This window comes from Eulemur rufifrons, chromosome 7 (genome assembly GCF_041146395.1).
Source record: "Eulemur rufifrons isolate Redbay chromosome 7, OSU_ERuf_1, whole genome shotgun sequence".
Classification (NCBI taxonomy): Eukaryota; Metazoa; Chordata; class Mammalia; order Primates; family Lemuridae; genus Eulemur; species Eulemur rufifrons.
The window spans coordinates 253,931,134-253,954,634 of record NC_090989.1 but is presented as its reverse complement, the minus strand read 5'-3'; the positions used below and the strand labels follow the sequence as shown (position 1 = coordinate 253,954,634).

Here is a 23,501-nt window from a genome sequence, read left to right as displayed (position 1 = left end):
TCAGGCAGGCCCAAACATGGACGTCTGCTGATGAGAGTGTACACGCACAACAAACACCAACACGATTTCGTCATCTAGGCTCCAGGTCCTGTTGAGGCCACTGCCCTGTGTCCAAAGGAGTTCCTAAGTCCAGGGAATGGTGGACATGGTGTGGCCAGACCAGACAAGACAGAGTTGGGGCTTGGAATAGCACATGAGCCCACACTGTCCTCAGCAGCAGCCCTGGGCCCACCTTCCCTCTCCTGACAGCAGAGAGGGCTTCTCTCCAAATGGTCCTCCTGCGGGGCCCACGTGGGGCCTGGTGGGCTTATTCCAACCCCGGGCAGCCTCCTGACATAAAAATGCTCACCCACTGGTACCTTCTCACTAGTGTCCAGAACCCTGCAGGGTGTGATGCTTGGATACAGCATCACTTCTGTGATGCTCCTGCCAAAAATGTAAATTCTGAGTCTAATCCCAGGGAAGCACCAGACAAACCCACATGGAGGTACACACTACAAAATAATAACCTACCTCTTCGAAATGTCAAGGCCAAGAAAGTCAAATGTCGAGGAACTCTTTCAGGTTAAACAAGACCAAAGAGGCATGATGATTGGCAAAACTTGAACATGAACTGTGGGCTAGATAATAGTACTGTATCACTGTTGCTTTTTCTGTGTTAGAGAAACATGGACTATGGTTATGGAAGAGAAAGTCTCAGGCTATGCACACTGAAGTATTTATGTATAAAAAGGTAGGATGTTCTTCTCAGATGGTTCAAAGAGAAATGTAATAATGTATAAAGCAAATAATAAATGGGATAAAGTATTAACAGAGAATTGGGGTAAAGAATATACAGGAGCTCCTTAAACTACGAATCACCAGCAGCTCGTTCGTGAATCCCTTTCAATGAGGACACTGGGAGACATTCTGGCAAATAACTTGATAAAATCAAGGTATCTCTGTGAATGTGTTGTAAATAAATGGGTGTCTAGAGCTAGAAGAAACCTAGTACAATTTCATTATTCCATTATTTATTGCCTAATAACCTTGCCAAGTAAGGGAAGCACGTACTGTGACTCATTCAACAGACAATGCCCACTTAATATGTCAGGCTGAACAAGCACCCTCATTTGAGCCTGCCAAACTTATCTCAAACTCATTTCAGCCTTTCACAAACCTCAATGTATAGAAATTTGCTTTCAGTCAACCTCTGGGACTGCATCTCCTGCATTTTAGTGAGATACACCTGCTGTCACCCAGGACAAATATTTATCTGCCATCCTAGACTTTCCCTATCAATATTAGCAGTCTGTGCAGGTGACTGAAGACAGGCCAGGACAGAGGTCCCCACTACGACAGAGGTTGTTCAGAGGGGCCCAGTCAAACGCTGAGGGCCAAACAGTCCCAGAAATTAAGCCTCAACATATCAACTCATCAGAATCTAAAAAGTATTCATGAAAACATGGTCTACCCTGCAGGTGCATTTAGCAGTCCTTTTCTCACAGAAAGGTATTAATAGTTTTTCCTGACGTGGAGTCACATACTTGATTTTCACAATAGCTTAGATAAAGAAAAACAAGAGGCATGTAGATTTCCCGCTCACACCTCGGCTGGAGGGAGACAAAGCAATAAGCTGCACATGTCCCCTACCCAGGGTCAGGGATCAATGGAGATAGAAGCATGGCAAAAACACATTTTAGGCAGTCTTGCCACAGAAGTGGCTCTGGTAACAACATCCCAGAGCTCAAAGACAGTAAGAACCACCTGTCCCAAAGCTCATCCACGACTCATTTCCACTGTGACTCCCTAACAGACGGCCCAGCTGTGTGAAACTTCTTCCTGTCAGTTTTCAGGGAGCTGGGCCGTCTCCCTTCACTGATCCGGCCTCCCAGACGCAGAGTACCACAGATCACAGCTGTCCCCACTGCCTCAGAAGAGCCCTGGAGATCAGAGACAGAGCCTGGGCCATGTACCTAAGCCTTCCTGTCACATTCCGGTCTGTATAGCACTCACCTGGACACAGGCTGTTCTATCTCCCCAGTGGCAGGTACATCCATTCACCTCCCGTAACTAGAGCCTGGAGAGCTGAAACTTATTTCCAAGACTCCCTTGCTGCTAGAATTCTAGATGCAAACCAGGCTCCTATGTATACACTCACGGAAGGAAACGACGAGGCTGGCTTCCTGATCTTTTGGCTGCTCGTTCTAACAAGCAAGGGGGTGGACACGGTAGGTACTAGAGGCATGGGTGGCTGAACTCAGCACTCCAGGGTGGAGTCTCCAGCTTCATGAATTCGAGAAGCAGCTGTGGGGCAGAAGTGGCTTCTTGGTACCAGTGGCAACCCCAGCAGTGTGCTCTTGAATTCAGCAGTTCCAGAGGTAACCTCATTCCCAGTCCTCCGGCCCTTCTAAAAATTTGATAGCACTTTATCAGTGTACTAAACTCCTTTCTTCTTAAGACACCTAGAGCAATTGTTTTCTGCACTGAACCCTGAATGATGCATCCTCCTCAAAGTGTGGCTTTCCAAGCTGACCCCTGCCCTCTATGTGGCCTCAAGAGACAGTGGGGTCATCACTTCCCTCCTTTGACTTGGCTTCACATTATCACAGCAGGCTGTAAGTCAGCGTGTTGTGGCAACCCCATCACACTGGTGACCCACAGTCAGCTACTGATAAAGCCTGAAGCCTCCTTTTCCAGCCCTGCCGGGTGAGATCCTCCTCACCATGCAGTCCCCTGGCCCTCGCAGACCCAAGCACAGCACTTCAAATTTCTCTTTACAAACCATCATCCATCAGATTGGACTCAGGGTTCAGCCTGGTGAGATCTTTTGACTCCAGCTTCCCCAGGCCCCGCCCTCCCAAATCCCCACACATGTGAACCAACATGAGAAACATTTCACTGCAACACCAAAGAAGGGAGATGAAGTCCAACTTGGCTGTCACTTTCTATTTCTGTGTAAGACAGCCATGACTGGGATGCTGGCTTCTGGCTTCATACCTGTGCCAAAGCAAGGCTTCTTTTTTCCTTCCTTTTTAAAAATAAAAATGGAAATAAACAGAACCAGTGGCTATGATGTGGTCAAAATGCTCTCTGAAAAGCACGTATCTAGGTAATTCTTCTCCGCTTTGACTGGCGGTCCGACGTCTGTGCTGGAGGCAGCGGGATGGACAGAGTGCCCAGTTTGTGATCCTCTTCCCCACCAGCAGCCAGAGACACCCTTTTTTTAGAGATCTTTAGCCTCATGGCTTTTGCTATCTCCATCATCCTAAGGAGGAAACAAACAGAACAAATGAAGAGAGACACCTCAATGTGGCCATTCAGGGAGGTTTGGTAGGAGGGAACAGCACATTCGTGCTCCCAGCCTTGAAGACAGAATCCCAAATGCAGCCGGAAGGAGCAAAGCCTCCGGCAGAGAGGCAGGCGGGATCTCCCACCCCCATCCCGAGGGCTGTCAGACCATTTCATTTTCATGTGTTGTCGTTAGAAAATATCCGTATAGGTGATAGAAAACCAGGGTATCTAGACCCCTATGAATAACTTTCTTTACCTCCTATAACCAAACTATAAAAGCAACCAGGATTGAGCACTTGATAGAATTTGACAGGTTGTGAGTACCTGTTCTCTTTTATTTTTCAACCTCACTGCCTGTGGGAATGCTGTTTGTAGACAGCACTGAGAACAATCCCCCAAGTGCAGCTCCTCAACTGAATCCAGACTTCACAGAACGAATCCCTTGGGATTCGTTCTGTAAAATCTGGATTCAGGCAAAAGGCTGCACTTAAGGACCTAGAAGGCCCCATGTAGTCCTGAGGCCACAGGTTCTCCACCCCTGGGAGGTGTTTTCACAGGTTTTCTTAGAACATCATCTGGGTCCTTGGATGTCAGATGCCCCGAAAACACTGACAAAGGCGACCCGACCCCACAGTTCAGGTTCCTGGGAAGCTCTGCCCGCTGCTGTCTGAATCTCTCTGCAAGGCTAGGAGGAGGCAGAAAGGTCATTTATCTCTACCAGCTCTTCCTATCTGGTCAGAGGAGCTCAAACGTGACATCTCTGCTAAAGAGTGGCTCTGCCTTGCCTTGAACACCTCCCCTGACACGTCCTTCCATCTGATTCTGAGAAAGCTCTTCTCATTAAGCTGAAGTTGGGCTCTCCTATAACTTCCACCCCTACGTTCCAGCCCTGAGAACCATACAGAATCCCTCTCCCCAGTGCCAGCAATTCAGAGAATGGAGGCTGCTCAATTATTCAGGAATGAAATGCTATGGAAAGGCTCAGGTCTGAAGCCCAGCGACTCCCCTCTTGGTTGTGTGACTTGAGGAAGTCACTTATTTTTCTGAACCTCAGATTATTCAACTGTTTTTTAGGTAAATCATTGAGACGATATGACATAGTTTAGCACTGAGCCTAGCAAAGAGACGGTGCTCAGTAATATCTAGTTGCTCCTTCATCCAATGATTCATTCATTGAAAATCGTCCTCTGGTCCCAAGTTTTTCCCATATTGACACATTGACTGCCACACTAGAAAAAAATTTTTTTCCTTGGGGCCACGGTGTTTTATTATGAAAATAGAATAAAAACTTCAAAAACAAAATGATCCTTTCTAATTTAATGAAAAACTTCTTCACGAGGCCAAGGGCTCAAGACTCAAAATCATGAGTTAAATACAACTCACATGGCAGTTAATGTGTTAAACATCCCCATGGTACTAGAAATACACCAAGGCACCATGGTGTATTTCTTTTTATTCTGCTGTGCTCACCTTCTCTCACTGAGCTTCAGGTCCCTCTGTAACACTGTCAGGTCAATCTGGAAGTTGTTTATGTGCAAAGCAAGTATGATCACATATGCAGTAATCTTCGCCTTCATAGAATCCGAAATTAAGTTCCGTAAACTGCAAAATCAGTGGCAGTAAAGGAGAAACAAAATTAAACCCCAAAAAATTTCCCCCAAAGTAAAATAAAAACATCCAAGCCTATTCTCATATGTACTCAATGTCTTCCCAACTTGGGGAAAGGAAAAGGAATTTGGGCAACATTCTTTGTCCCTTCCAAGGTACCCAAGTCTCACACACAGTACAGCAGTGTGCTAATTCCAGTGTTTCCCTCCAAGTGGGATAGAGAAAGCTCCACCTACACTCTCCCCGAGCACCGTCAGAGCTTCGCATTGGTGAGGGCCCTCTGAGCCTGTTGCTGCCTGCCCAGCAGGGCTGCCGGGAAAAGTCATCCCAAACTCAGCTGCTGACGATTATTCTCAGCAGTCAGGAGCAGAAAACAGACTCCAAGCAAATGGCAGAAAGGAAGCCCAGGGCACTGCTTGGGGTCTTTCCCCAAAGTCATCACCCTGGCCTGCCCTTTCCCACAATGCTGCTTTCCACAGAACACTAGTTCTGTGGGCCATCAGGAAGGGCTCCTAGAAAGAAGCATGTGAAGTGAATCAAATCTAATTGCAGGACATCTCAGAGCCTCTCATATTCCCAAAAGATAGTGTGAATTTTCCAAGGGGGGACAGAGTATGTATTATATAGTGTTTCCTAAACTTGCTGGACCCAGAGCTTCTTCCAAAGACAGTGATCTCTTCAGCACCACATCTCTGAGGACATGGAATTGAATCCAAGCCCCTACTCTTCACTCCCACCCACCACCTGCTTCTCCTTCACAGGCAGAACCCCCAGAAACCACCCCCCTACCTGCCATTGTTGTTAGTCAAGCAGGTGAACTGCTTCAGCAGTTTGGTGTTGATGACGTGTGGAACTCCAGGTCCCAGGGCACCTACAACAGAAAGCTGAGTTTCATCAATTTGTCTCAAAACCCTCAGCCACACCTCAACCATGAGCTGGGAGAAGAGGCCAACAGCCAGGCCGCTGTAATGAACTGAACCAGGTGGTCGGAGAAGCAGGGGCCCATGAAACAAAACAGCTGCTTCAAAATGAAAATATGCTCAGGTGTGTTTCAGCCTGCAGATCACAGATGCAGAGAGACATTTGTGATGGGGCAGCAACAGGAAAGAAAAAACACTCAAATGAGGCCAAGGACACAGAATTACTAAGATGTTAGAAAACAAATAAATTGTGCAGAAAGCCCAGGGAGAAAGGGAGATTTAAACGTGTAAGCAGACATGTGCCGTTTCAGTCAACATCAGACCTCATATACGATGGTGGTCCCAAAAGATTATAACACCATATTTTGACTGTACTCTTTCTATGTTTAGACATGGTTAGATACACAAATACTTCCTTACCATCGGTAAAGTAACATGCTCTGCAGGTCTGTGGCCTAGGAGTGACAGGTTATGCTATATAGCTTAGGTGTGTAGTAGGCTGTACCATCCGGGTTTGTGTAAGTCCACGCTAACAGTGCATATCCCTGTCATTAAGCAATACATAACCATACTGAAAAATATGAATATAATCTCTTGGGAGCCCAATCACAGTAACAATTACTGAATACACCTTGTGCCTAAAACCACAGATATCTCCTGCTGGGTTCCAACTCTGGGTGTGTGTGTGTTGGTGGCAGCCACAAATGGCCCTAGCTACAGGCGATACTGGGGTAACTATCAGAAACTGACTCTTTCCTCTGTTAGTCAGAACTAAGCTGACAAACACAAACATGCCACAAGCCTCCATGAGATACATATATATATATATATAAAAAAATATATATACATAAACATATGTTTGTTCTAATAGTCTCTCTAACAGTTTTCATTTGATTTGACCTTGATACTATACTTTGCCTAATGCAGAAAAGAAGTAGTGACTGTCATTATCTCTGGAATGGCCCTGAGCAATCATATAATCCAACTGTCCCCATGTTCAGATGAGAAAACAGTTCCAGAGAAAAAAGAATACCAATAGGAATCTCACTGTTAGACGGTTAAAAACTTAGACACATCAATTCTCTTCTCTCATGAAAGCTGATCTAAGAATTATAAACAAATAAAGGGCTGGAAATAACTAGAATAAAATGTCTACCATGGGCTTACTTTTCCGCTTAATCACTCTCTGAGCTCGAAATTTGATGAGGGTGTCCAGAAACCATATGCATCGGGCCTGCCGGTCTCGGCTCTCCTCATTTGATGGCAAAGACTTCAACGCTTCTATGACAAACGAGCAGTGGCTGAAAGAAGAAAGGGAAAAGGAGCCACGTGTCCGGGAAAGACAGCTCACGAGAACAGCAGGCACCCAGGGGTGCACACTCCTTACAACACGAGGAACCATCAGCCAAGGGCTAGAGAGTAAATATTTTAGGCTTTGTGGGTCATGTAACCTCTGTTGCAACTACTCAACTCCGCTGTTTAGTGCAAAAGCAGCCATAGATACTATTTAAGTAAGAGAATAGGGTTGTGTTCCAATAAAACTTGATTTACACTTTACTTGCAGGCAGCAGGCCAGACTTGGCACACAGGCTATAGTTTGCTGGCCCCTGGTTTAGTGGTCAGGAGTATAGGCTCTGGAGTCAGACTGCCTGGGTTGAATCCCTTATCTGCCATCTAATGGCTTGGGCAAGTTTCTCCACACCTCTGTGCCCTGGTTTCTTCACCTATAAATTGGGGCCTATGATAATAGAGGTACTCTCCTCCTGAGGATTTTTTCTGAATTAAAAGAGTCAATGGGCCAGGCGCAGTGGCTCACGCCTGTAATCCTAGCACTCTGGGAGGCCGAGGTGGGAGGATCATTTGAGCTCAGGACTTCAAGAGCAGCCTGAGCAAGAGCAAGACTTTACTGTCTTTACTAAAAAATAGAAAGAAATTAGCTGGACAACTCAAAATATATAGAAAAAATCAGCTGGGCACAGTGGCGCATGCCTACAGTCCCAGCTACTCAGGAGGCTGAGGCAGAAGGATTGCTTGAGCCTAGGAGTTTGAGGTTGCTGTGAGCTAGGGTGACGCCACGGCACTCTAGCCTGGGCAACAGAGTAAGACTCTGTCTCAAAAAAAAGAAACAACGCAAGCTGGACGCTATGGCTCATTCCTGTAATCCCAACACTTTGGAAGGCCAAGGCAGGAGGATTGCTTGAGGCCAGGAGTTCCAGACCAGCCTGGGCAATACAGCAAAACCCCATCTCTACGAAAAATTTAAAAAGAAATTAGTCGGGCATGGTGGCATGAGCCTATAGTCCCAGCTACTTGGGGAGGCTGAGGTAGGGGGATGGCTTGAGCCCAGGAGTTTAAGGCTGCAGTGAGTTATGATCAGGCCACTGTACTCTGGCCTCAGCAACAGAGCAAGACATTGTCTCAAAAAAAAAAAACAAAACCAGAGATAACGCAAGCAAGTACACTGCTTGGCATGAAGTAAGAGCTCAATCAATGTTTGCTGTTCTTTTACTAACAAGATCCTGGACTTGCAGAAATAAAAAGCTATTCAAGACCATCTCAAAGCAGCCTCATTTTACAGATGGGGAAGATCCTGCAGCATTTCAGGGCAGAGCTCAGGGACTCAGTTCTCAGACCCTCAGCCCAGAGCTCATTCCTGCATCTGCCCCTGAGTCACAATTGCATAGAGACAACTAAGAACTAGTAATGAGCTCTTTTTTAGAAATGGATCTCTGAAGGAGAAAAAAAAAAAGCACTTTCCAAGTGGCTTTAGATTTCACTGACCAGTAAAACTTCACAACAAAAATTGGAGGAACCAATGTAGGGTTGAAAACTCTTTATTTTCTCAAGATGAAATGATAAAAAGAAAAAACTCAAAAGCAAAAATCTTGCATCATCATAAAAGAAAAGCTGTTTTATGGCAAAAGGGGGCCAGGCGCGGTGGCTCACGCCTGCAATCCTAGCACTCTGGGAGGCCGAGGCAGGATGATCTGAGCTCAGGAGTTCGAGACCAGCCTGAGCAAGAGCAAGACCCTGTCTCTACTAAATACAGAAAAAGGAGCCAGACATCGTGGCACACACCTGTAGTCCCAGCTACTCAGGAAGCTGAGGCAGGAGGGTTGCTACAGCCCAGGAGTTTGAGATTGCAGTGGGCTATGTATGATGACACCACTGCACTCTAGCCAGGGCAACAGAGCAAGACCCTGTCTCAAAAAAAAAAAAAAAAAAAAAAAAAAAAGGCAAAAGCAGGGTAGAGGAAATAATCTCTGAACTATGTAAAATACATAAATTTAACTTTAGAAAAGCTCACGTAGCATATCATCACAGAGAAACCATCACTTCCACGGACACCATTCCCAGGCCAGCATTTCAGCCTGGCCAGTGACAATCAGCATCAGCATGATACTGGAGGACACGGGCCAGCTCTGGGTCCCACCCCCAGACTACAAGCCCTCACCACCTTCTGTCCAGTTGCACTCAGATGCCAACTCTCTCTCTTGAATGCCACCCACAGCTCGTGGAAGCCCCAACATTCAAGAAAGCACTAGGTCCTTCATGCTCGAATGCTGAACAGACATAGCTCTTCGCTGACTGACACGCAAAGGTCCTGCTCAGTGTCTATTATTATGTCCAACATCATTTCCCAGACTCCCCATCTGCCCAAGTAGGGGTACCTGTTCTCTTCAATCATCTTCAATATCTCTTCTGATGTGACATTCCTGAAAGCTTCAGATGGGCTCTGAAGAGCTTTATACTCCACAGGGGAAAGCACTAGTTACAGGTCAAGAACACAACCCAAGCAAAATGTAAACAGCCAACTAGCTAGATTGTCTTGCAGTGGCCCCATTTAGATACAGGAAAACTGAGGCTCAGAAAGGGGAAGATCACACAGGGCAGATCATACCAGGGCAGAGCTGGGGACTCAGTTTTGAGACTCCCAGCCCAGAGCTGGTTCTCTGCCTTGGCATTTCTGCCTTCCCTTTCTTATCACAAAGCCACTGCAGGCATTTTCCATCTGACCAGACCCAACAAGTAGTGAAATTCTAAGCTCCAACCATTCCTTTTACAAGAGTGGTCTGCCCGACTTTGGACATCGGCCAACTCCAAGGTCATGCTAAGACTATTTGTGGAGAGTGACCCCCCAGGTCCAAGCTGCAGACATTTGCCATTTTGCTAAAGAATGGGTCAATCAGCTAGTGAGGAAGCCTAGTTGATCTTCTGGCAATAGAACTGGGGCAACCGCAAAGGTTTCGATGTAGCTTTTGTGAATGTCACAGGGCCACACGCACCCTTCGGAGAGCCTGGCTATGCCATTCATGTGCAAACATCCCAACTTGTGAAATCAGGCAGCTTTTCTACAGCAGGAAGGATACGATCTTCAAACTTATACACATCTTCAGGCTTGGCTGCATCAGCATAGCAGTGAGGAAGACAGAGAGAGTCATCTTGCGAGTCATTGTGGGTGGCATCATTGACCAGCGCTTTTCAATACAGGAAAAATTAGTGTCAGTATCACTGTTTCACGTTCCCCAATACACTCCGTAGTCTGTGCAGACAAGACCATAAATGGTCCAGAAATCCCAAGTCTGATGCTTCTGCCAAAGTGACACAACCTCCCCATCAGGCTCCAGGGTCACCATGTTCACTCATGATGCAAACACTAACCAAGCCCCAAAGGAGGTGCATGGCTCCCCTCAAGTAACTTGCAGTAGTTGGGAGAGACAGATATGCTAATAAACATTTACAATACAATATGAGAGAAGCCAAACATTAGGGATATTCAAAATAGCCCTTAATAGCTTAACTTCTAGAAAATTTTGCCAGATATTATGAATAAGAAAACCCTCAGAATATAAAATTGTAACTGTCCTATAAGAATAACCATGTAAGAAATATGCATATAGACAAGGATGAAAAAGAAAACAGAAAAATTCTAAGGTGGACTAGTAGAATGATAGGAATATGAATTATTTTTCTTTTTAAATGTCCTTTAATACCTGAGAATAAACTTAATGTTTTTTTAATTTAAAGTATGTCTTTGATTAAATGAAGAGATCTACTTCCACCTTTCTGGAGAGGAAAACACAATTGTAAAGATGCTGATTCTCCCCATATAAATCCCAACTGGATTTTTTTTTTTTTTTTGAGACAGAGTCTTGCTCTGTTGCCCGGGCTAGCGTGCCGTGGCATCAGCCTAGCTCACAGCAACCTCAAACTCCTGGGCTCAAGCAATCCTTCTGCCTCAGCCTCCTGTGTAGCTGGGACTACAGGCATGCGCTACCATGCCCGGCTAATTTTTTTCTATATATTTTTAGTTGTCCAGCTAATTTCTTTCTATTTTTAGTAGAGATGGGGTCTCACTCTTGCTCAGGCTGGTCTTGAACTCCTGACCTTGAGCAATCCTCCCACCTCGGCCTCCCAGAGTGCTAGGATTACAGGCGTGGGCCACCACGCCCAGCCCAAATTAGATTTTTGAGAGAACTTGACAAAATAATTTTTAAGATCACCTGAGGCCGGGTGCGGTGGCTCACGCCTGTAATCCTAGCAGTCTGGGAGGCCGAGGTGGGCGGATCGTTTGAGCTCAGGAGTTCGAGACCAGCCTGAGCAAGAGCGAGACCCCATCTCTACTAAAAATAGAAAGAAATTATATAGACAGCTAAAAATATATATAGAAAAAACTAGCCGGGCATGGTGGCACATGCCTGTAGTCCCAGCTACTCGGGAGGCTGAGACAGGAGGATCCCTTGAGCTCAGGAGTTTGAGGTTGCTGTGAGCTAGGCTGACGCCACGGCACTCACTCTAGCCTGGGCAACAGAGTGAGACTCTGTCTCAAAAAAAAAAAAAAAAAAAAAAAGATCACCTGAAAAAGCATGTTAAACAGCCAATACAGTTTTGAAAAATAAAAATGAAGGTGGAGAACAAATCTGCCCTATCAGATGCTAAACCAGCTTATAAGGCGACTGTAATCGAAAGAGCCTTGTGCTGCTACAGGAACAGCCAGTCAGAACAATAGAACGGAACACAACTAAGTGTTTTAAGAATGCAGTGAAATGATAAAGATGATTTTTTTAAAATCACCTTTTAAAAAAGGAAAGAATGGAGTTGGGGACAATTGGCTCATTATTTGGAAAATATAAAAGTAGATTTATTGGATGACAGAGCCTTGAGGGTAAACATTAGATCTGTACGGTATGCCAAAAACAAACAAACAAAAAAAAATTCACTGAGTTAAGATTTAAATGTAAAAAAATAAAATTGTGAAAAGTACTAAAAGAAAACACAGGAAAATATTTATATAATCATAGGGTGTGGAAAGATTTTCTAAAAATTACTAGAATTCCATTCTTAATAGAAAAACTGCTCTTATATAAACTTTCTCTTATGATCCTATAATGTATTTGAACAATAAATACATTTTTAAATAACACAATTAAATACTGAAGGTGCTGAAGACCAGAAAAAGATCCACAAACCCCAGTGTAAAACGCCACCTCTGGAGGCCTGTTCCGTCATCAGTACATCAGCCTTTTTGACCAAAGTCTCCCTGTGACTCACAAAGAGAGACTTGAGGCCTTCTCCCTCCCCTGTGCCCTGCAGGATATAAGCCTGGCACCCAGAACACAGCATGCACATGTCTGTTCCTTGCCTGTGTCCTCTACTCAGCTGTAAGCTGAGGGCAGGGCCATATCAGGTGTTTCTTTCCACTTCCAGAGCCTGTGCCTGAGAAGGCCTTTAGCAAGAGGCAAGAAGGAATTCAGCCCTAACTCCCACCATCCCACCTGTGGGGTGGATAAAAGATCCCAAGAGAAGAGAAAGCTGTCGTATGGGCAGTTGGAAAGCCCAAGTTCTAATTGCTTACCAGTTACACCCTTTGTATCAATGATATTCTCTGCGGCCTTAGCTACTGCACGATTCAAAGATTCATTGCCAACTCTGTTCATTCTCCTGGAGTTCAGCGCTCGCTTCTGTTTGGTGGTTCCAAAGGCTTCAATACAAGAATCCATCTGTGCAAGAGACAAATCTGGTTACTAGGGACAGAGTGGCGGCACTGCTACTCCTAGCTGTGCAACAAGAGAAAAACTCCCAACATCCTTGAACCATCAACACCTCACCTATAAATAAGGCAGAGTCATAGCTCATCACTTCATAGGCATGTTGTGAGCATCAGAAGTTACTAACAGATTTGAAGTACTTACGTTGTAAACTATAAAGAGCTATGTACAAATAAACAGCATCATCAGCAAAATGAAAAGACTTCATTAGAATCAGGGCTGGTAAATCTGTGGCCCACAGGTTAGCATTCTCCGATCCTACACCCATAACAGACACCCATAAGAGATCACTTGCTCCTTCCCCCAAAGCTGGAGGTAGCCTCACACCCCTTCTCAATACAGTGCTCCAGCAGCACCAGAGGTTCCATCAATTTGCCATCCTGGGGTGAGCTGACCTTTGTAGGAAACTTCTGCATTAAAAATCCTAAAGTTTGGCCAGGCATGGTGGCTCATCCCTATAATCCTAGCACTCTGGGAGGCCAAGGTGGGAGGATCACTTGAGTGCAGGGATTTAAGACCAGCCTGAGCAAGAGCGAAACCCTGTCTCTACAAAAAAATAGAAAAATTAGCCAGGGGTGGTGGCACATGCCTATGGTCCCAGCTACTCAGGAGGCTGAGGCACGAGAATCACTTGAGCCCAGGAGTTTGAGGCTGTAATGAGCTATGATGGTGCCACCACACTCTAGCTGGGGCAACAGAGCAAGACTCTGTCTCAAAAAAAAAAAAAAAAAAAAAAATCCTAAAGTTTACTTTGTTTTAGTGTGAAAGTTTTCAGGCTACAACCAATATTTTCTGAAACAAACTAAGTCCTAAAAACAAGTGTTATGCTACACCTTTATCAGCCCAGAGGACAGATACCAAACATTGGCACAGAGCTGCATTTGGCTGCCCTTGACAGGGCCAGAACTGCTCTCTGTGAGACCAAGGAAGACCCTGCAGGCACAAATTGTCCAGAGAACCACACGCCAAATGTGCCAGGAACAGCCAGGGAGACCCCGGAGTTCAATAAGCCCCTTTTACTGATAGAGAAACCCAAGGCCCAAAAGGAACTTGCTCAAGGTCCCACATCTTAGTTCGGTCACACTCACCTTTTCTCTGTAACTTCTGGTCTGGCTCTCTAGTGTCAGTTCACTCTCAATTGATTCATCTATCAAAACACACAAAAACAGAGAGAAAGGAAAAAGTAAACTGTAAGGCCTATAAATACTAATAGTATTTAATATTTGTTTAACAGTTAATCTAAGAAAAATAGATTTCTTTGCTATAGCATTTCCCTGAGCCTAATATGAATGTATATTGTAAACATTTTTTTTCCTTGGAGACAGAGTACAACCAGGCTAGAGTACAGTGGTTATCATCATATCTCACTGTAACCTCAACCTCCCGGGCTCAAGCCATCCTCCTGCCTCAGCCTCACGAGTAGCTGGGACTACAGATGAGTACCACTACACCTACCTAATTTTTAATTTTTCTGTAGAGACGGGGTCTTGCTATGCTGCCCAGGCTGGTATTGAACTCCTGGGCTCAAGCGATCCTCCCGCCTCAGCCTTCCAAAGTGTTAGGATTATAGGCATGAGATACCACACCCAGCCATGAACATTTAGTATGTAGCTTTTTTATATAATCAAAGAATTTGGAGAATAGATTAGGAAGTCAAATAAAGGGGTCATGTGGTCCAACCTCTTCATTTTACAAATAAAAAAAAATGAGGCCTCCAGGTGAAATGACTTGCCCCAAGTCAGTTTACCAGACAGTGGCAGAGATAGGATTAGAAACCAAGTCCTTGGCTCCTTCCAGTAAATAGTTTTGCTGTCCTGTTAAAAGACCTAAAAGTAGCCATAAATATGAGGTATGTATTACTTACATGATGCTCTCCAATCCTCCATAATGTACTCAAATAAGGGACAGTATAATCTAGTGGACAAGAGCACAAGCTCTGGAGTGGCCTCACCTGAGTTATCTCAGACATCTGTCAACAGAGTCATCTAACCTCTGTGCCAGTTTCATCACTGGTAAGAAAGGAGTATCAGTGCCTACTCCAGAAGGCTGCTGTGTGAAGTATGTGATGCAGTGCATCGAAGTGCTTAGAACAGCGACCAGCACACAGTAAGGACCCAATATAAATGCTATGTGTGTGGGTATCCTAGCTAGAATAAACCAATATTTATAAATTATTCACATATAAAAACAACGTGTTTAATCAACAAATAAACAATTTTCCTTGCCTCCTTGGAATTTAGAAGAACATTTGGAGGATGATTTAAATGTAGTTAGCTAGGTGTGGTGGCTCATGCCTGTAATCCCAGCACTTTGGGAGGCCAAGGTGGGAGGATGGCTTGAGGCCAGGAGTTTGAGACCAGCCTGGGCAACATAACAAGACCCAATCTCTACAAAAAATAAAGAAATTAACCAGCCGTGGTGGCACATGTCTATGGTCCTAGCTACTGGGGAGGCTTAGGCAGAGGATTGCTCAAGCCCAGGAGTTCAAGGCTGTGGTGAGCTATGATCACCGCACTCCAGCCTGGGTTACAGAGCGAGACTCTGTCCCTTTAAAAAAAAAAAAAAAGGTAGTTCTATTTGTTTGCAAAGCAGGAAGGACATTCTTAACCAAAGGCTCTAAGCCTATGGTTCCCCAGGAAATTCACAAATGGGTATCAGGACTAAAGGGCCTTTTACAATTATGTGTAAAATCTCATATATGTTTTTATGTATTATGTATGTTTCCGGGAAGTAGATCCAGGTCCTTATCAGATTTTTGAAAGAGTTGGAACCACTGCTTTGAGGGAATAAAATTGGAACTAACACCTCTGAAGATTTCAGGCAAATCCATAACAATCCTAATGATCCTTCCCTACCTACACCCTCCCCTGCCATCGTTCTTAGTACTTAAGGGCACCATAAGGATTCAAGTTTTGAGATTTAGGGAACAGGAACCTCTTGAGTCTGACCCTCTTATTTATCAGGTAAGAAGATCTCACCCTAGCCCTGAGCATTCTAAGATGACAAAGCAAAGAAGCAATGCAACTTTTTCCACGGCATTAGGGAAAAAATAGACCTTCCCCAAATTAGTGTAGAGACTTTTCATCAACATGAAAGTTACTATCTAACCTATAAGCAATTTCCTTCACCTACCAGAAATTCTAAAACCTCTACTCCAACTACAACAGTTAAGAATTAAGAAGCCTGTAATCCTAGCACTCTGGGAGGCCAAGGCAGGAGGTTCAGTTGAGGTCAAGACTAGCCTGAGCAAGAGCTGAGACCTCATCTCTACAAAAAAAAAAAAAAAAAAGAATTAAGAAAAGCCTTTGATGGAGAAGAATTTTACATCACACATACCGTCTAAAACAGCGGTCCCTAACCTTTTTGGCACCAGGGACAGGTTTCATGGAAGACAATTTTTCCACAGATTGGGGTGGGAGGGATGGTGGGCAATGGAGAGCAGCTGCAAATACAGATGAAGTTTCACTGGCTCATCTGTGGCTCACCTCCTGCTGTGTGGCCCAGTTCCTAACAGGTCACTGACCAGTAACAGTCTGAGGCCCAGGGATTGGGGACCACAGCTCTAATATTCTGCTCTTATCATTGCTCATCTTGCTTTAACTAAGGTGAGTTTCTGATCTCAAGTCAATAAACACTGTGGGGACAAGATCTGTGTCTGTCTGTCTGTCTTACTGCGCGACATCCTCAGCCCCTAGATTGGTACCTGGTCCAATAACAGGTCATCAATAAATGTTTGCTAAATAAAATAAACTCTAAAACTTTTTCCAGAAAAGAAAAGAAATGAAACAAAATGAAACTAACAGAAAGGCATTCATTTAAAAACAACTACAGCATGTATTTTACGAATCTAAAACTCAAACCAACTCATCCTGCAAACTCAAAATATGCAGTTTCTGTCAGCTTTCATGACTGGGACCTACCTGAAAACAGTGGCTGCATGTTGAACAATTCAGCATCATATACTTCCATTTGGCCAGAGGTCTTGTTCAAAATTCCTACAAAGTGCCTGAATAAAGAAGGAATAATAGCAGTGATGATAGATTATTCAAAAGTATACTTTATACAACTTCCTTTTTCCTCTTTAAAAGTTCTCAACCTTCTTTCTTCCCCAACATACCTGACGAATGCATTGCTTGCTCATGGGTAACAATAATCCCCTACAGCAGCGATTCCATGCATAGAAAGAGAAAAGGAGGGGAGGGGACAGCAGGTGGTTCTGGAAAAAAAAGCTACCAAGTCATTCTGGTAGCTGATCACATTTGGACTCACTGCTGTACTGTAATGAGAAACCTCTTTGGGGTCTAAGAATTTAAAATTGGCCAGGCGTGGTGGCTCACGCCTGTAATCCTAGCACTCTGGGAGGCCGAGGCGGGTGGATAGGTCAAGGTCAGGAGTTCGAGACCAGCCTGAGCAAGAGTGGGACGCCATCTCTACTAAAAATAGTAAGAAATTAGCTGAACAACTAAAAATATATAGAAAAAAAAAATTAGCCGGGCATGGTGGTGCATGCCTATAATCCCAGCTACTTGGGAGGCTGAGGCAGAAGGATCACTTAAGCCCAGGAGTTTGCGGTTGCTGTGAGCTAGGCTGAGGCCATGGCACTCTAGCCTGGGCAACAGAGTGAGACTCTGTCTCAAAAAAAAAAAAAAAGAATTTAGAATTACACCAGAATCTAGTGTACACATACATTTTATGCAGGCAAATACAAGCAAATAGAGAGAAGACCAATCTGAACTAGAGCATCTTTGTGAGGGGAGTGCAGTGATAATAGTCCCTGAGAGTTACAGATAGTTCAGGCTGGACAGTCTTCATTGTGCAGAGGAGTAGACCCAGGGTCAGTGACGGGCAGTTGCCCAAAGTCACTCAGTCAATCAGCAGCACAGCTGGATGGAAACCCCAGGCTTCTCTTCCCCAGCCCAGAGCCTTCGACACTACCAAATTCTTTTCTTGTAGTTAGTTCCAAGGCAAACTTCAGGCAAGCTTTGACCTACTGTTCACACATTCCTAACTAGTGGAGAAAGCTGCCTTCTGGAATAAGATAGTTGTAAATAAAGAAGCTTGCAAACAAATGAGGTTTTTAGGAAATTCAACAAATATAAATCACCTTTCCCTTCCAGGAATGTCTACAGGCTGGGGTAAGAGCCCTGGAATCTAGGAACCCAGAGACCTACTAACCCTCCCTAGATTAATCCCACTGCCCCTAAAATAGACCGAAAGCAGCAGTGCCAGTGCTGCCATCATGCCCCTGCCCATCACCCATCCCACTGTCCCCCCACCATTACCTGCACAGAGTGTTGCATTTGAGGGCTTCAGTCCCAAAATTGTTTCCCACATAGGAAAGTCTGTCTGTTTCAGCTGCCTAAAATGTAGACAGGAGGAAACTTCATTTACAACCAGCACTGAAAGGTATAAGCATCGTCTCTCTTTTCTATATCACAGAAGCTTTAGAATCCAGAACTACAGTGGATTAGAACTAGAGAACTTCTGGAAAATGGTCCAGCCCCATTATCTCTAAGACAATCTGGGGTATCTCTGGAAGAAGGGCAAGAGGGCTTTAGAAAGGGAAGCCTCAGATGGTGCTGGCTTCTAACTGGTACAGGTAAGTTCTTGAAGGAGTTGCATCACAGGACTTGAGAGAGCGGCCCTGGCCTTCGGCACTTAGAGGTATGCAACAAAGTGATTCTGCAAGCAATCCTCTTGGCCCACTTCTCCCACAGTTGTTCTGTATATACTCCCAGGACAATGGAAATGGCTGATTGACTCCCCAGTCACAGCCAAGCTTCCTGCTTCCCTGTGTTTGTCTTTCCCATCTACTCTTTACTTGGAACACCAAACCTCATCATCAAACCCTCCCTCCATCCTTCAGGGCTCAGCCCAACGCACCCTCCCCAAGGATGGCATTCCAGTAAGCAGAGCCCTCTCCTCCTACTGAGCTCATTCTGCCCTATACTTCCATCACTTGGCCTCTGACCTCTGTCTACCGTGTAAGTGTCCCTCATGGCCAGTTCTCTCCTCTCTAGAGTAGTTTCTCAATCCAAGGAAATCCACGCCACTGCCACTGGCATCTAGCGGGTAGAGGCCAGGGATGCTGCTAACTATCCTGTGATGCACAGGACTGCCACCCACAAGAAAGAATTATCTGGCCCAAAATGCCATTAGTGCTGAGGTTGAGAAACCCTGCTCTGGAGTATGAACTCCCTGAGTGGGGCCAGGTCTGATTTGGCTGTTTCCCTAGCAGCTTACTGCACGGGTTCAGTGGGTATTCGATAGATGCTTGTTGAAAAAATAAATGGACCGGGCGCGGTGGCTCACGCCTGTAATCCTAGCACTCTGGGAGGCCGAGGCGGGTGGATCGCTCAAGGTCAGGAGTTCGAGACCAGCCTGAGCAAGAGCGAGACCCCGTCTCTACCAAAAATAGAAAGAAATTATATGGACAACTAAAAAAAAAAAAAATATATATATATATATATATATATAAAAATTAGCCCGGCATGGTGGCGCATGCCTGTAGTCCCAGCTACTCGGGAGGCTGAGGCAGGAGGATCGCTTGAGCCCAGGAGTTTGAGGTTGCTGTGAGCTAGGCTGACGCCACGGCACTCACTCTAGCCTGGGCAACAAAGTGAGACTCTGTCTCAAAAAAAAAAAGAAAAAATAAATGAATAACAGGTCATCACTTCACCAAAAGTACTAAACCGGGATGGAGCCCTGTACCCATGCCCCAAGCTGCTGGGCCTCAAAGTCCCATTTGCTATTCCCTATTTACTCCCTTTTGGTCTACTCACTCTCTCCCACATCCACCCACACCCAAGGGGCCTCCTGAGACCCGCAGAGTGGAAGCAACTGGCAACTGCAGCACTTACCAGGATCCGCTGATTCCTCTTTCTGGGGTTTGTGGAGTCACTGCTCTTGTATAAGGTAAAGCGCATGTTGCCTGGATTCTGCAGCTTTCCATTGGAGAACTGGACTGTAAGAGTGCAGGCCAAGAATGAGATGAGGGCAGAGGAACCCACAGTGTATGGTGGGGAGTAACAGGACTGATTGTTGGAATGCAGATGACAAGGAAACTCAGGTCTTGACTTAAAGGGTCCTGAGCCCACTGGGAAGAGGGGATGGAGAGGTGGTGGTGAAGGGGGCAGCCCTGAGGAGGGGCTGTGACAGGAGGGAATGACGGAAGGGGGCGGAATGAGGCTGACAGAGAAGGCCTGATCCAGACCTAGAGACACAGAGCGAAATGGGGCAGGTAGGAGGCCTGGTGGTGAGGGCATGACAGGGTCCTGGACACAGCCTTGGGGAAGAGGTGACTGAGATGTCCTCATCCAGCTGGGAGGTAGTGACAGAAAGATGGCGATATGACAGGCGAGCCCTGGCCGAGCCGAAGGTAGTGGAGGACACTAGAGGGGGTGCTGGCCCAGCTGGGGAGCGGACCTAGCTGAGGGCGAGAGGACAGCAAAGGTACGGAGACGGAAGAGGAGAGGGTTACGGGGAACTCTGCCCCAGCTCCGCAGTCTTTACCCAGTACAGCTCTCTGGCTCTCTTCGGGCTCCCCACAATACAGCCACCTGGCACTCGGCAACACCTCTGCCGCCATCTCGCCTGTCTGGCCGCCAATCCCTAGAGTTAACACAGCCGCAGCCATTACCGCACTCGATAACACGCGGGAAGCCTGTACGGCTTCAAGCCGGAAGGGGCGTGGTCTCGCCCGGCACCGCCCAAAGTGCGCAGAGACGCACGGCTCCGCCCCCCACGCCCCGGGGCGCGCATCCCCGCCCTTCCTCGCGGACAGGCGCGGTCTCCGCCCACTCGGCGCCACACCTCTCCCTGGCGGGCCCCTCTGAGGCGCAGCGCCTGATTGGCCCAACGCTCGCCCGCCCTTTACCGGTTTGGTGCGTCTAGAGAGCCAAGTCCTTAAGGGGTCCTGCCTAAACTTGGTGTGGGCCTTCTTCCCGCTCAGCTCGGTCTAGACAGAGTATCGTCTCTCTCTCCCACCGTGACAAATATATCTTCCCAACACCTGAAAAGCCGAGTTCAAATTTAGAATCCTCGGACAAGAACTCCTTGAGCCCCAACTAAATGTGGCACCTGGCGGGGAGCCGCCCCTTCCTAGGGCCTCCCACGCACACACCTGTACATCCCGCTCTAAATCCAACTTTGTCCACAGCCCCGCAAACAGCTCCCCGCCATGGTCCCTCCTGGGGCTGAGGCTGCACAAACCTGTGGCTCAATCCACCCTGAGAGGATGGACCAGGAGGAGAAGCCCACCAAACGCAGAGCATCTGGGCAGGGGTTCTGGAGTGGACGAAAAGCGGGGAGTCCTAGCTGGTAGACATGTCCCTTTGTTCCTGAGGATTCAACTCTTCTTCTGTACGGGAAGTTAAGAGCAGGAGGAGGGAAAAAGCAAGCCTTCCGGGACACCTTTTGTCTCATCAAAAGGGCATATAGATGAAAGGCGAGAACTCGGGGTTGACTCATCTCTGTTCTCCAAATCGCTTTCCCTTCCCCATCCCTTCCCTGACCCCAACACCCGAGATGCTCCGAACATCTGCAGGCCCCTTTTTCTTAGTACTTGTCACACTTCTAATTACCCAATATCAAATTTACAGAAACTTGTAAGTACAGTGCAAAGAACATTTTTTGCCATGAACCGTTTAGAGTAAGTTGTCAACCTGATAAGCCATCACCCCTGAAGACTGTAGTACTTCCTACAGATAAGAACATTCCCTAAATAACTACAATACAGCCATCAGAATCAGAAAATTAACATTGATATATTACTACCATATAATCCTCACACCCTATTCCTCACACCCTATTTAAGTTCACCAATTGTCCCAATAATGTTTGGGGTTTTGAGAGCGTATTTGGAGGTGCTAGCAGGGGAGCACAGCTACTCATATACCCTTGACCGAAGAACACTCCTCCTCTATCGGGAATGTGGCCCTCTTCCACCGAGTGAGCGAGTGAGCGCGCAGCTTCGGGAGGGACGCACATGGGGTGAGGGAGGAAGCGATTCAACCCTGGCCGTCAATAGTGGGGTGACAGATGTTGCAGCGAGATCACCCTCACATCCAATGTTTGGGTTTGTTCTTTCTTTCTTTTCTTTTCTTTTCTTTTTTTCTTCTTTTCTTTTTTTTTTTTTTTTGAGGCAGGATCTCACTCTTGCCCAGGCTAGAATGCCTTGGCCTCATCATAGCTCACTGCAACCTCAAACTCCTGGGCTCAAGCAATCCTCCTGCCTCAGCCTCCTGAGGAGCTGGGACTACAGCCACAAACCACCACACCTGGCTAATTTTTCTATTATTTTGTAGAGACAGCTTTGCTCTTGCTCAGGCTGGTCTCGAACTCCTGGGCTCAAGTGATCCTCCTGCCTTGGCCTGCCAAAATGCTAGGATTACAGGCGTGAGCAGTGCTGGGCCTCCAATAATGTTTTTATAGCAAAAAGATCCTGTCAAGAATCATGTGTTGGGCCGGGCACAGTGACTCACGCCTGTAATCCTAGCACTCTGGGAGGCCCAGGCGGGTGGATCGCTTGAGCTCAGGAGTTTGAGACCAGCCTGAGCAAGAGCGAGATCCCGTCTCTACTATAAATAGAAAGAAATTAGCCAAATAACTAAAAACAGAAAAAATTAGCTGGGCATGGTGGCACGTGCCTATAGTCCCAGCTACCTGGGAGGCTGAGGCAGAAGAATCGCTTGAGCCCAGGGGTTTGAGGTTGCTGTAAGCTAGGCTGATGCCATGGCACTCTAGCCCAGGCAAGAGAGTGAGACTCTGTCTCGACAAAAAAAAAAAAGAATCATGTGTTGCATTAGCTGTCATAGCTCTTCCTGTGATTGGAAAGCTACTTTACTTGACTCCACCTAATGACTTTTGGGTTGAATTGTTCAGAAAGGGAAAAGGAAGAAGAAAAAGAGCTTAATTGTGTGATTATTTGTCTGTCTCCCCCATTGATCTTTTATAAACTTAATTGGGGTTAACAACAAACAATGTTGGGGTTAAACAATAAACAAACAGATTTATGTTTGTTTTGTTCACTGCTGGGAACAGTGCCTGCACATAGTAGACCCTCAAAAAATGTGGAGTGAATGAGTGACAGGACAAGGAATGGGCATGAATCGTCACTGATCTTGGAAGCCTAGCACAGGGACTAGAACTAAAGATGCTTAGTAATGTTGGTTAAAATCAACTGACATATGGCTTACACATACTAGACTCTGTAAATGTTGACTGATTGAATGAAAATATGAACAGTTAAATCAAAGTTAAGGGGTGACAAAGACAGCAGTAGCTACATGGAGCCAAGTATAGTTCTTGACAGAAGTGTCTTGGCCCCTCATGGTATAGGGACACATTGTATGGCCTTGCTACACAAAGTGTGGTCCATGAAAGCAGTAGCATCTGCATCACCTGGGAACTTGTAGGCAATGTAGTATCTCCAGCCCTATCAAATCTTCTCAATAAGAATCAGCAGGCGATTCATGTGTGCTTGAAATTTGGGAAGCACTCTTGTACAAGATTGATTTTGAGGCACCTCTTTGCCCATCAGACAAATTCTGTGAAAATCCCCAGGATTGACTGCTTTGTAGCTGGTGGAACAGTGAAGAATACCACACACCTATTGAGAGCCCAGAATTACCACTGGCAAGAATTCCAAGTG

General features: G+C 45.9%; 1 protein-coding gene across 1 annotated transcript; it reads right to left on the bottom strand.

Annotated features, from left to right (window-relative positions):
- Positions 1–1,010: 1,010 nt before the first annotated feature.
- POLR1E (RNA polymerase I subunit E) lies at positions 1,011–20,506 on the bottom strand. Its single transcript, XM_069474448.1, has 12 exons — positions 20,363–20,506; positions 19,711–19,814; positions 18,133–18,209; positions 16,771–16,856; positions 13,939–13,997; positions 12,658–12,802; positions 10,172–10,279; positions 9,473–9,569; positions 6,969–7,102; positions 5,671–5,752; positions 4,744–4,875; positions 1,011–3,247 (listed from the first exon to the last, which is right to left on the bottom strand). The coding sequence occupies exons 1-12, from the start codon at positions 20,484–20,486 to the stop codon at positions 3,088–3,090; spliced, it is 1,308 nt and encodes a 435-aa protein (XP_069330549.1). The 5' UTR covers positions 20,487–20,506; the 3' UTR covers positions 1,011–3,087.
- Positions 20,507–23,501: the final 2,995 nt, after the last annotated feature.

Excerpts from the sequence above, each read along its gene's own strand:
- POLR1E (XM_069474448.1), bottom strand. The coding sequence starts at position 20,486 with ATGGCTGCGGCTGTGTTAACTCTAGGGATTGGCGGCCAGACAGGCGAG. Across the intron at positions 19,815-20,362 it reads GAGCCAGAGAGCTGTACTGG|TCCAGTTCTCCAATGGAAAG; the intron begins GTAAAGACTGCG and ends GCACTCTTACAG. Across the intron at positions 5,753-6,968 it reads GAGAGTGATTAAGCGGAAAA|GTGCCCTGGGACCTGGAGTT; the intron begins GTAAGCCCATGG and ends TTTCTGTTGTAG.